This window comes from Poecilia reticulata, linkage group LG19 (assembly GCF_000633615.1).
Source record: "Poecilia reticulata strain Guanapo linkage group LG19, Guppy_female_1.0+MT, whole genome shotgun sequence".
Classification (NCBI taxonomy): domain Eukaryota; kingdom Metazoa; phylum Chordata; class Actinopteri; order Cyprinodontiformes; family Poeciliidae; genus Poecilia; species Poecilia reticulata.
In genome coordinates, this window is record NC_024349.1 from 2,046,444 (window position 1) to 2,060,599 (window position 14,156).

The window sequence follows — 14,156 nt, forward strand, 5'->3', positions numbered from 1 at the left end:
ATGAAGACAGAGTTGACGTGTGCAGTTCTTCCTCCTCCATGATGTTTCTGCCCATAGATCTGGGTAAAGCCCCGCCACTCGTGATGCAGCGTCTACATGCATCACCTCCAGCCTCCTTCCTCTTTGACACAAACATTTCCACAACCGCTGAGGCTGAATTATGAAACAGAGGAGATGCACCAATAGCAAGGTCACAGCCAGGAGGATCACGCTCGTATTTTTCTCTTTCTCCGAGTTCGATTGATTCAAAATTAGCAGCGAGGATGAGAAAACCCTGTGTAACCAGCTCATGTAACAGCATGGAGTAACATGATAACCCTGGTAGTGAATCGTTTCCTGTTTGCTTTGGGGGAATCCGCGTGTTGTTGATGAATGACCCATTTCAGCTGTTTTTTCAATGTCTTTCTAAAATCTTTAAAATGTCAAAACAGGAAATGACTTGTATTTTTTTCATCTGAGCTCTTTTGTAAACTTGCAGTCAAAAATTGACATCAGTAATTTGCGTCATAAGAGTCATTTTTCACAGCTTATTCATTTATAAATGTCAGAATTTCAACTAAATATTTAACTAGAAAGCTAATTTTTAGTTTAAACTAAATATTTAACTAAGAAGCTAAATATTTATCTCAACTAAATGCCTATTTTTAAGCATGCTACATATTTAGCTGAGCTAACTATTCAATTAGCTAAACATTTATCCTGAAGTTAAATATGCAGCTTTAAAACAAATACTTAGTTAGCAAGCTAAACATTTAGCTTGTTAGCTAACAATGTAGTTTTTAACAAGCTAAGTATTTAACTTTAAACAATTAATGTTAAACTATATACATGAAGCTAAATATCTGTCTTGCTAACTAAGACAGATAGTTAGCAAGACAGATCTAATCTAAATATTTAGATTAAACAAAAAATTTAGATATTTAACTAATTATTTAATTTGAAACATTTTTATAAATCAATGGTGAAAACATGGCTAAACTAAATAACTCATAACTTTCCAAAAGAAACCCCACATTTTACAAAGAAATCAACCAGATCAAATAATTAGCTTATTGTAATGAACATTTCTGTAAGGAAAAGCTGCTCCAGTCCAGTGAGGGGTGGGGAAGTCAGAGGAAAACCCTCAGTGCGTTGACTTAAACACTTAAGCATCTTAGTGCTGCAGGCAGGAAAGCAGGTTTTCAGTCGATGCGCCAGACCAACACCCAAAGGAGCTGCTAAAAATAGCCGCGCATGCGCGATTAGCGGCGTGAATCCTTGAATGAGCAGCGCTGGCCCAGTGAACAGTCGCTGCAGAGGGGATTACATTACAACACCTCTTTGTTACTCGAGATGCAGACACGTTAAACGCTGAAATGCTTTCGTTGTAAATAAATTGATTTTGTTTTCAAAGAACCGACATCGGGGGCTGCACAGTGGTGCAGTTGGTAGAGCTGTTGCCTTGCAGCAAGAAGGTTCTGGGTTCGATTCCCGGCCCCGGTCTTTCTGCATGGAGTTTGCATGTTCTCCCTGTGCATGGTGGGTTTTCTCCAGGTACTCCGGTTTCCTCCCACAGTCCAAAAACATGACTGTCAGGTTAATTGGTCTGTCCAAATTGCCCCTAGATGCGAGTGTGTGTGTGCATGGTTGTGTGTCTCTGTGTTGCCCTGTGACAGACTGGCGACCTGTCCAGGTGACCTGTCCAGGTGACCCTGCCTCTCGCCCGGCATGCTAGCTGGAGAGGCAGCAGCAACCCTCCCGACCCCACTGAGGGACAAGGGTGAAAGAAAATGGATGGAAGTACCGACATCGCTTGTTTTCAGGCTGCCCCGCTAAAAACAATATCCATTTCCCCGTTTCCAGAGGTACAAGCACAAACTTCAGTGCATCGAAAACAGGAAGGTTTTTACACACACTTTAAGAATATGAATCATTTTCACCAAATGTTTTCCAGTCATGCAGATCACTGTCAGCTTCCACCAAACAAAAATAGAGAATGAAAACCACGTCTGAGTCAATCAGAAGCAGCTTTGGGCTAAAGATTTAGCATCTATGAAGACAGAAATGCTGCAGTTTCACTGGGATTAGAACATACAACTGTTGCATCAGAACATATACAAAAGAATGGGACATTTTTATTTTAATTATTTCTCTACATTTTGTTTTTTTTTTTTTTTACAAGCATTAACTGTAGTACTGTGTGGATTTAGGGTTTGAATTTCAAATCTTGTGAACTTTAAAACAAATTCAGCCACTGCTGTGTTTTGCATGGTCAGCAGCCATTTTGGATTTTGAAGACTTTGATTTTCCCCCTTAAATTCTGATTTCAATTTTCTGGAAATTTTTCCCAACTTAGATTTTCAAAAATTCAACTTCTAGAAGCAGAAAATAAACAAAAATTCCCATTTGGAAAAATGTTGGAGGCGCTTATATAAAAATACTTGTAATGTTTGTCTTCACTTTTTACCCTGAATGAAAGATCAATAACCTTTCAAAACTAGAATTACAACATTTTAATTTTAAAGCAAATAAATAAAAAATGTTGCAACCGTTTGAAAGATAAAAAAATCTATTTCAGGTCCATTTTGTTGTATTTAACATTTTCTTAAAAATTCTTTCCAAAATGATTAAAAGTAGTCAAATTAGCACAATTTCTGAACTGATGTCAGGAGGCACAAAAAAAATTGTTCCCAGGGCCACAAATGGCCCCCGCGCCTCATCTTGAACACCAATGAAAGGGTTAAATGATGGGAAATAAAGTCAATATCTGCATTTTCAATTCTGTATTTTCACACGTGTAAGATCCATACAACCACAAGTGAGACATTTAATCCAGTTTTTCCTCAGGTCCACATTTTACATCAGTTTTCCAGAAGCAAGAAAAGCTTAAAAATAAAAAAAAACTGAAACTGCAGTTATTTCACCAGAAAATATTCTAAATCATGGAGTGGAGGGAAAAAAATAAAAAATTAAGGTGCAAAGCAGCAACAAGTCAACAAACATTTTCAATTCATTAGTTTTTTTTTTTTCACATCTGTTATGGAACAACATGACTGACTACACCTTCATCACCTCACCAACGCTGCTGGACACGTCCATTTTGTTCACCGGCAAATAAACCACAGCAGGAAGCTCTCCTTTCAAAATAATATGTACGTACAAAAATAAAGAAAATATAGAATCTTTGCATGTTGAACTTTTAACAGCATAATTAAATAAATATGTTAAGTCAGGAGGAAGTTTGCTGGATGGAAGTTGTTCGGTCGGCGTTTAACACTTAAATGTGAAGAGCTGATGACATCATCATCATCATCATCAGTGGGCCATGGCGTCCTGGAAGCCCCACGCCTCCAGCAGGGAAATCTGGAAGCTCTCCTTGCAGAGCGGCGGGTTGTCGAAGGTGGCGCAGCGGCCGGTGTGGCCGTGGTTCAGCTCCGCGTCGATGAACAGGGCGTTGCCGTCGCCGCCGCCTCCTGATTGGACGAGAAGAAGAAGAAGTTTCAGGTAAACCGATTTAATAAATGCAAATCCAGCATCAAATAAACAGAGTCAAGTTGGACAAAAACTGGTGTCAAACGTTTGAAAAAATTCTCATTTGTGCCGCTCTCGTTAGGGGCATGCCATAGCAATGCATAAGGAGAGCAGTACTGACTTGCGAAGCAAGTCAGTACTGCAGAAGTGGATTCTTAGGAAAAGAGCGGTGATGCTCAGCAAGGCAGTTCATTAGCATTTGTACAAAAGTTAGCATTTCACTGTCTATGACTAGTGCACTAGCACTTTTACCTAAAGTTAGCTTTTACCTAATTTTCTCATTAATTAGACATGTTTAGTRTACTGAATAGAGTAGTAAAATTAAAACAACATGGTCGTGTTGCTCCACATGCTACTGCCAGCATTTAAGCTAACATTAGCATATTGGCTAATTTTAGCTTATGCATCAATTCTAACATAATGAATGGTACAACTACAGTTTATTAAACATGCTTCTGCCTCTCCAAAGGTTATTGACTACGTTGCAGCTATCTTTAGCATTAATGCTAATTTTTTAACATCATAGCGCTGCGTCAAAGCCGACGGGCACACTTTGGCATGCCCCTTTAAAATTTCTGCAGGAATTTTCTCGTTTTAAAATGTTTTATGCAAAATTCATTTTTTTGTACTTCAGTTTGAGTTTCTACTGCGTTTGAAAACAGAAAATAAAACCAGCTGCACGTTTTTATGACAATAAGTTTGTGTTTCTTAATCCATTTCAAAAACCTCCAGATCCTAACATTACAAATCACCTAGCAACCCCAGCAGAATTCCGCCCGTTACCTAGCGACCCATGCCGAGCTCCAGCACATTTGGTCAGCTGGTTCAATCACGTTATAATGGCTGCTGGAAAGGACGAAGTATTTTGTTGCCGACTTACCATCTAGAAACCACCTGCTGCATTCTTGTTGGTTGTGCAGGAGGCTCCATTTCTGCTTTTCTAAGACGTACGGTTGTATTACTGTGCATCCGTTTGCGGCACGTTTTCAAGTGCAAGTGCAAATGTCGAGTTTAGGGGGCGTGGCCAGCAGCAGCTCATTTGGATTTAAAGTGACAAGATTCTCCAAAACAAATCAAGTTGAGTAAAATCTCATTATCTAAGAAAAACTTTGTGCAAAAAATGAAATGAAAATTTTTTTTAAAGGCCATAAACTGATCCTAAGCTGTTCAAGGAAGCACAATAGGTCAAAGGTCAACCAGCTTGTCCATAGTTACAAAATCAAGTTTGGCGTTTGTGCGATCGTCATTTTTAAGAGATCAACCTTGAACAAAAACCTAATTGATATAAACGAATAATGTCGCGTTCGTGCAGCTCAGTTGACAAAATTTGCTCCGTTTTGGAAACATGGACTGGCTGGTTGACCTTTGATGACCTCTTTAAAGTGACCATCACAGCTGGCATCAGAAACGATCTGCTCACCCACGATGATGGAGTCGAAGCTCCCGGCCATGAACATCGACGTGTTCTTGGAGTTGAGGTTGAAGTGGTGCGTAGCCAGAAACGGCGACAGTTCTCCAGGAGGCTTGTCGGGCTGCGGGAGGTTCTGGTCTGCGCTCGGATCGGCGGCGGCAGCGGCGGCCGGATCGTCCGGACCCGCGGGCCGGACGGCCGACGCCAACTCAGGGTGGCGGATCACCACCCACTCGTAGCGCTCCATCTCAGGCTTCAGCTGCAGACGTAGAATCGGTCAACCAGGGAATCAATAATAAAATCATTTTATTGGCCAAAACCCCTTTAGTGAATGTGAACCAGGTGAAACAAACGATGACGATTAGCTGATTTTATTGATGAATCCAATTAATGGTTTCAGCCACATTGTTATGAGTTTCTTTAGGACATCAGCCACAAAAACAAAGTTTGATTTACGTCACTAAACTGCAGTGACTACATTTAATTATTAAAATTTATTGGTGCTCTTTGAATAAATAAGACATTTTTCCATGTTTGAGAAATAATCTGCCAATAGAACAAGAACTTTATCAATATAAAGGAGTCATCGACTTAAATCAGGCTCCCATCTTGCTGAAAAGTTACTTGTAAGTCAGTTTTGTTTCATTTCAAGAATTTGCAACTAGACAAAAATACTTGGTAAGATTCTGTTTTTGCAGTGTAGTCAAAGTCCAATCCAGTAAAAGTAAGATATTTTTTTTTCCTGTTAACCCTTTCCTGACAGACCTGGTCTCAGGTGTGGTGTCGGGTAAAGGCCCAACCAGAAACTATCGGATCAGGTAACGGGAGTTTCCGCGGGTCGTTGTTAAGTTTTCGTGTTTGAGCTTTTCCTCCACTCAGAAACCCGGATGAATAATTCATTGTGGAGACATCAGAGATCAGTTTTCACATTTCAATCAGAGGTTTTTATTAAAAATGGGAACTAAACGCTGCATGAGGAGGAGCGTCCTGCATGTTGGGTTTGTGCAGAAACGTGACCTGCGGTGAATTACAGACAGATGGCCGCAGCTAATGCTGCCCTCTAGTGGCCGCTACATGGCACTACTCAGAATAAAATAAATGAAATCATCTTTGAAACACCAAAACAAAATTTACCCTGAATACGAAACACTCCCCGGTGCCGAAATAGCTCAGCTTGTTGCCTCCACGTTTCCTCTCCTCCCAGTCCGACGACAGGAAGGCTCCACACACCTGAGATCAAAAATAAAAGACATGTTGGAACAATAATGTCACCATCTTCAGATGCGCTAGCTTTAACCACAGAGATGCACTTTAAAACCCAGAGTCTGAGGAAAAGCCAAGCTGTAATCCAGTCACATGACTTCATCCATTCACAGACAGTGAACTATAGAAAATCCATCTGAATGGAATTAAATTCACCGATTTTTATTAACATTCACCTTAATGTAAATGTATCTAATCCACACCAGGTCAAAACTACAGATAAAAACTCAAATGGCCCCACTAATGCTTGGTTAAATGTCCGTTAGCAACACGAAGCTTGGCTGCATGGTTTCCAGTAGCAGAATGCTAATGCTCCAATCATAGATATTAGCTCCGCCAACGCCAAACATGGTATTTAACAGAAGCTAATGCTAATGCTCCAATCATAGATATTAGCTCCGCCAACMCCAAACATGGTATTTAACAGAAGCTAATGCTCCAATCATAGATATTAGCTCTGCCAACGCCAAACATGGTATTTAACAGAAGCTAATGCTAAAGCATCAACTTCAAATTAAATCTCTTTTTTTAAATTACAACCTTTGAACACCAAGTTTTAAAATTATAAATCTACATATCATGTATTTAGGGGAAGCCAAATGTGCCAAATATTTTCAGAGTTAGCAAAACCGCTAAACGAAAATTCAGCTTTGCCATTAGCATGTTAGCAAGTGTGCCTGCCACTACACCTAATGATTGAGCAGCACTTTGTTGGTGTACTGGCAGTGTCCATCCAAGAAGGTTTTGAAATGGCTCGTTTTCCAGACGCCAAAAACAGCCGTTTGGTTTTTAAAAGCAGTCGAGACCCAAACGGAGGTAGAAAAATGTGCAAATTGGGAATTCTGCAAAATGGGTTCCCTTTAATAAAAAAAAAAACAATAGCCAATGGTGTGTTCATCAATGGGTTTAAAAGCATCTCAACTAAATTTAATATTACAGAATTGGTAGAAAAGCTGCTCACATCGCCATCGGTGGTCCGGATCAGGAGCAGGGTGGGTTCATGGCCTTCGCAGTGAGAGTAGAACCTTAAAGCAAAACGCAAAGTCAGTCCGGTTTCTTTTTAAACCCGTAAACAGGAGCTGGAGACGTGGGACGGGTCACCTGCTGAGGCTGCAGCCGTGGGTGGAGGTGGTGAAGAGGAGCTCCGGCTGGCACAGGGCGAAGCGCTCCGGGATCCACGACCAGATGTCGTGCATCTCCTTGGCGCTGACGATCTCCGAGGTGAACGTGTCGGGATCCAGAGCCAGCTGCACGTTCCGCCTGGAAAACAAACCAGCAGGAGGCGCTGCAGTACAGAGCGGCCATTCATAATAGCTGCAGCCACCAGAGAGGGCGTCTAGTCAAAGTAAACCAGAACAAAATGGACGAATGAAGGAGAAGGGAACCCACCCAACGCTGAGAGAGCAGATGAGACAGAAGACGAATGGAGCAGAAAGAAAAACGACACAAAGATGGAAAATCAACTGAAATAAAATACTGAGGACAGGAAACGATGAGTCTATTAAAAATGAATAATTTACAATGAAGGAGCAAATTTATACCAAGACAACCGAGCTCAGATATCAACTTTTACAGAAAAACAAAAAAAAAAAAAAGGAAATACTCCATTAGGAAAAAGAACCCAAAATTTTCCATGTTAAAAATCAATTTATGGATTAAAACTATTTTCTGATGTAAAACAGAAATTTAAAACACAAGATTCAAATGTACCGACATCACTGCAAAAACAGGAAATCTCAATTATTTTGTGTAAATATATTATAATTAAACTAAGAAAAAAAAAGTAACTTTACAGCAAGATACAGGAGTCTGTTTCAAGTTGATATTGACGATCGTTTCTCTTCAAGATTAACCTTTAAAGCAGTTTATTTCATTACCTAAAGTGAAATAAAGCAGAATGTTTTAATGACTTTGAACCAGGTGCAGCTAAAACTACGGCATAAAACACATTTAGTGACAAAACATCCTTTAATTTTTTATCTCAATGTGTATTTTTGTAGAGCTGGAGTGAATTATCCCTCCAGTTAATCAATTGATGACTAAATTGGTGGACATTATAGCAATAATCGATTAACCTGATTAATGACAGATTAATCCTGATTAACCGTTTCCGGCCTGGTGTTGTGCGGGTGACCGATCCGGGTTTGGACCTCACCTCTTCTGCTTGACGGTGATTCCCTTCTGCTGCAGCGACTTCTCGTTGGTGACCTGCAGCAGCGTGATCTCCTTGCGGCTGATCAGGCGGATGGAGAAGGATTTCTCCAGCAGCTTCTCCGGCGTGACGATGGAACCGATGCCTTTGATGAACGCCTGAATGTCCGACCGGGTTTTCCCCGAGTCGAGCTGCTGGTTCTGTCCCGCTTGGCCTCCCGTTTTGTGTTTGCGGTAAAACTTGAGCAAGGCGATGGCGACGCGGTAGAGGACCTTGTAGCCCTCCACCAGATACACATCCAGCACCCGGACCATGTGGGCGAACGGCAGGTCGCCCAGCACCCAGCGCTGCCAGTCGGCGTAGACGTCCACCACGTCCTGGGCGGTGGCGACTATCAGTTTGTGCGCCGCCGTGCAGTACTTGTTGGCCAGGTCGCCGAAGGTCATGCAGCTGGACTCGTAGGCCAGGAAGGTTTGGTCCAGCAGCCGTTTGCCCGGCTCGTTGCAGGCCAGGATGCGGCTGACGTGCTCGAAGCACTGCGCCTCGTCTTTGCTGAAGTGCAGGAGCAGCGCGGTGAGCGCCGGGAGGGACGGGCAGTGCGAGATGTCTGGGAACTGACCCGCCACGCAGTTGATGATCCGATGCGCCGAGGCCACCGCCTCCGCCTTCAAGCAGTACCGCGGCACCGGATTTCCGTCCACGAACTCCGGCAGCGGGATGTGAGACGACGGCTTCTTCGCGGCGGCGTCGCCTATGATGTCACGGTACACCTCAGCATCCGGCGTAACGGTGCGGCACGGGATGGACTTGATGAGCTGCTGGTAGACCTGAGCCCGCAGTTTGTGGTTCTTGGCCCAGTAGCCTTGGCGAGCCATCTGCTTGAACTCCTTCAGCTCTTTGCAGTCCAGCTTGGTCGGCCCGCTGCTCGTCGCCAGATCCCCCATCTGGCTCCAGTCCACAAACGTGCCGTATTCGTCCTCAGCCATGATGCTGGAAGCTTTCTGGACCGCCCAACGAGCAAAGAGGAGGAGGTGTTGGTGACCTTCTGTCCTCCACACAACCGGTGCCAAACTGGGTGACACTACCTATCCATGGTGGTTACTGGAAAAAAACAAACAACGGAGGTTTAAAGAACTGAACCAGTTCACAATATTTCCAGGTGGTGAATATTGAAATGTCCTCGACTGATTTGATTGGCCGATCACCGATCTTTCAGTTTAAAGAGGAGCCAAACCGACGGCTGGACAGTAAACCAACAATACATATTGCAACAGACACATCAATAGAGAGAACACTGATAGCATATCCAATCATTTCACTGAACCGCACAGCATTCTGGGGGATGTAGGCCGAGTAAAGACCAAGCACCAGCCGACTCTGGTTACCTAGCAACAGTCTGTTGAGCAACTTTAGCTGTTAAACTGGCAGCAGCGAGAAGTGAAAACTGGGTAAAACACTAATCTAGCAGAATTTCAAATATTTAAAAATCAATAATTAATTGACAGCCTGATATGAAACGCTCACATCATGATAAGTTTTTCAGCCACATCGTCCAGCCCTACATAAATCCCAAAGAAACTTTTTTTATTTGCAGATATCCGTCTCAATTGGTCCTCAACGCCGTTGGCTTCATGTTTCTGTGCAAATTTACACATTTATTAGATTCCGGGATGTCAATCTAAACCCGCCTCAGTGCTGCCCTCTATGGGTGGAACAGTGGCTACTGTTCTACAGGTCCAGCTCGGCTGACAGTCAGTCGCTGCATTTCCACTGCAGATGTGCTCAAAACTTTAACAACGTTCCACTGATGTAAAATCGAGTCGTTTCCATGGAATAAGTTTGTTCAGGTGATGGTTTTGCCGCGGCGCCGTCATCCTCCCACCACTTCCTGTCGTCGTAACATCGGATCACGAGTCAGGATGTGAAAAAAGTTTTTCCATTGGAGTTTTGAGAAATGCACCAATTTCGATGCAGTTGGAAAACTTAAACGGCTTGTTTTGTTGTTTTTGTATTTTTTAAAAGTCGATAGATTTGTTACTAGTCCCTTTTTTTGAAAAAGTCAATCATTTCTTGAAAAAGGTTAAATTTCTCGCTAGCAACATCGCTAGTACTCCGCTCAACTGGCCACTCCCCTTAGCATCTCTTGGCCCCGCCTACTTTTGGTGGACTCTAAAGGGGGCGGGGCTAAGCTTTCACATGCGCTTTAGTTGCACTTTAAAACCCGACCTACTCTACCGAGTCTGATTTTAGCCAATACCAATTTACTTTTCTCTCTTTTCTAAAGAGTCGCAAAGTCGTTTCTCGTTAAAGTATCGTCCGATCGCCCGAAATTACAGAAGTAATTCAGCTCTGGTCCGACTGGTGTGGTTAAAATCCAAACCCAAATTAAATTGGGCAAAACTTGAATAGATGCGTTGCCATGCCAACTACTCCGAGATGTTACCGTGCGTTTATTTGCAGGTCAGGCTTCGCCAGGACGAAGGTGAAGCCCAGAATATGCTCACAGTAAAAATGCAGACAAACATTTACTAATTTTATTACATGGATTCTTGCTCCTGTAAGCCTTTTTTTTTTTTTGTTTTAATCCAAGCACAGTAGTGCGTTTTATACAACCGAGGTGAAACGAATCAGTGACACAACCTTACAAAATGGGTTTTAACCAGAAAAATGTCTTAAATTAGACCACATCAAGTTCTCAGGGGCAGAAAAATTAGGATTTTTCTGCCCCTGATTCACAGTTTAAGAAAACTGATTCAGCAACTTCTGTGGTTCTGTGTAGCAATAAAAACTTTCACACATCCTTACTGAGAACAACGGTCACATGAAGAACGACCAAAGGTCACCAAGCCGAAGATACGCACGTAAGAAAATTAGCTTTATGCGAGTTGCATGGAAAACTTGAAGGAGAATTTTAACCAATTGGCAAAAAAAAAAAAGCAGCCAACTTTAAACCTTTGATATTTTTAATTTTAATCATTTCTTCTTTTTTTTACAGTGAAATGAAAACTGTACCAATCACACAGTGAATAAAAACGCAAAGCATGTCAGTTTCTGCAGTGAAAACTTTGGCATAATCCAAGTACCAGCAATCAGCAATTACACCAATAGTTAAACAACCTATAATTGTAATTATATGCATAATGACACTTCATCCTTACTCTGCCCAGCGACAGATAGTAAATATACTTACAGTTTTTATCCCTATGAATTTATGAACGTCTAATTCAGGGAAGATTTTAATGGACGTTTTAATTTATGCTGCAAATCCAAGATTTAGTGTTAAATCATGACGTTTTCAGCAGAAGGAGAAAGACTGGAGCCTCATAAACGCCTCCAACACAATGAATGAATGAATGAATGAATGAATAACGTCATCATAAAATGCATGCAGAGCCACTTACACCGTTTTTATTCGGCTGCAGAAGCTGTACAGGCCTGTTGGTTTGCGTGTTTGGAGCTACACGGATCACGGACTAAATCTGGTACAGTTATCCCCAAGTTAGCACGGCTAGCATTAGCTTAACGCAGCCTGCTCAGGAGAAGCTGAAGTTGGCTTCTGATTCGGAACAAAATGGCTAAAAAGGGCAAATCCACTTATTTTTTTTAAACAACTGAGCATCTATTTGCTCCGTTTTAAAACTTATACTTTTCAAACCTCGACTAGCTTATTCTACACTAGTAACAGATTATTTAACAATGTTTCGGATAGGTTGATTTCAGCTGATTTTTTGTAATATATTAGAATTTGTAAATTTCTGAAACATTCAGTAAATGATAAACAACTAGCATAAACGGTAACAGGGCAATGTTTCATAGTTTAATATATTAGACATTTTCTGCTCCAGCGCTGCAAGTTGCAGATGAAAACTGTCATCCTATTTCAGTACAATTAAACATAAAATGCAACCATTTTTAATTAAAACTAAACCCTAATTCATCACTTTTAAATCAAATAATCGTTTCACACATCAAAAAGTAGGCTGTGAGCATTCTGGTAAAAGTAAAACAATTAGTGTTTGTGTTGTAGTTTTAAAAATAGAGCAGATTTTTTTAAAACAAATCTTCAGCTAGTGAAAACATTGGCGGAATCGCCCTTTTGCCATTGTCCGAATCGAAAGCCAACTTCAGCTCCATCCGGCACCGTGTGTTTTATATGCTAACGAAAACCATACAACGCTAACAGCCCCGAGAGAAACACGCATAAATACAGAGAGACCATTATAAAAAAGACTCGGATTAGATGACTAGGCGGTTAGATTTACAAAACCGTTCCAGCACCTGCTAGCATGTTCGCTACCAATTAATCTTGTCCATTGACTGTCCTTCTCTCTTGGATTTTGCGTTTTAAGCTTTAAAACACCCGATTTATTTAACTAAACATAATCATAGAGAGAATAACAGATTTTATTCCACCAGACCAGGAATACTGACAAGCAAATAATACGTTTATTCCGATTAAAAAGCACCGTATTCCTACCTTAGAGCTGCATGCCTGGAAGACGCGACGCAGGGTTCACGTTGTTGCTTGGAGCATGCGCACTGCGTCCAGGTGGGCCGCTTAAATCTACAGTGACAACCAGGTTTCTAATAGCTCCTCTGATCCATCCAGCTTTAAAATCTATGCTGATGCTTAATGAAGAATGCAGCAGATGTTTAATTTCTCATGAATTACTAGCAGAAGTTACGTGGGGGCGTCAATTTTCCATCTTTCCTTGTATTAATGTGGTGCCATTTGGGAAGGACAGGAAGTGCAAGAAGGACAACAAACCAGCTCTTTGTTAGAAACTCAAAGCACAGCAGCTCCAACACATGACAGCTGTTACTGATAATTAAATTATGCAATCAAAACTGCCCTGCGGTAAAATGTTGTCTGGTTTCCTCTGAAATACAGCTGGTTCTTCTCAATTTTTGCTTTCTGTGAAATGAAAGGGTGAGAAATTTGTAAAGTAAATTTAGTTTTACTGTGAAATAATTCAAATTAAAGATGTATATCGATTTCTAAGGTGAGTTAGAGTGCAGGGCAGCTGATTTTAATGTTAATAGCAACAAATTCATCCATTTTTATTGAAAGCGCGTTTGCTTTGTCAGCCATTCCTAAAATAAAAAGCAACAAACGCTTTGCAAAATTAAACTTTTTCCACTATTGTCGCATTAAAGCCACAAACTTTAATGTATTTTATTGAGATTTTATAAGACATAAAACACAATGTAGTGTTTAAATGTAAAGATGAAGGAAAAGCATAACAATAAATATCTGAAAAGTGTGGCGTACATTTTTACTTAGTCACCTGCATCAAAACTTTATTGGCTCCTCTTTTGCTGCAAAGACCCACAGATATTACAAGAACTTTGGAGGAAAAAAGGCAACTTTAGATTGTTCAATGCAGTTCCAACTTTATGCTTTTATTATGGTGTTAAAACAGGACAAGGCTTAAAAAGTGGGACTTCCAGGCCAGATGAAGGAAAACATGTCAACGGAGAGCATGTGGAGAAGGTTGGAGTTCAGTTTAGTCGACTGAATTATGTGGTTTAAATCTGCAGAGAGCAGCAGATGGTGCAAAGCCAGTAAACCTTTTGGTCGTAGCTCAAAGAGGTTTATGCTCATCCAATCTTCCCAATCCTGCTCATCAGCTACGGCGATACTCTGTCTGTCCGCCCGTGTTTTTATTTACAGGATGCAGTTGAACAGCAGGGGCTGTTCCTGCATAAAAGGGGCCCTGGGCCTTCTGAGGCCCCCCAGCAAACATCCCACTGTCAAAACCAGAAAATTTAAATTTATTACATTTAAAAAGTAAAAATTAGTTTATGATAATCTTTTTA

At 41.3% G+C, this 14,156-nt stretch overlaps 1 protein-coding gene across 2 annotated transcripts; it reads right to left on the bottom strand.

Moving 5' to 3' along the window:
* Positions 1 to 2,746: 2,746 nt before the first annotated feature.
* tbc1d24 (TBC1 domain family, member 24) lies at positions 2,747 to 13,096 on the bottom strand. Of its 2 annotated transcripts, none has more exons than XM_008436395.2 (7): positions 12,814 to 13,096; positions 8,340 to 9,437; positions 7,286 to 7,444; positions 7,146 to 7,209; positions 6,056 to 6,151; positions 4,931 to 5,180; positions 2,747 to 3,452 (listed from the first exon to the last, which is right to left on the bottom strand). In XM_008436395.2, exons 2-7 carry the CDS (start codon positions 9,320 to 9,322, stop codon positions 3,295 to 3,297), a joined length of 1,710 nt encoding a protein of 569 aa, XP_008434617.1. In that variant the 5' UTR covers positions 9,323 to 9,437; positions 12,814 to 13,096; the 3' UTR covers positions 2,747 to 3,294. The 2 variants fall into 2 exon arrangements, with proteins under 2 accessions (XP_008434617.1, XP_008434618.1); XM_008436396.2 differs by lacking the exon at positions 12,814 to 13,096 and adding an exon at positions 11,738 to 11,835.
* Positions 13,097 to 14,156: the final 1,060 nt, after the last annotated feature.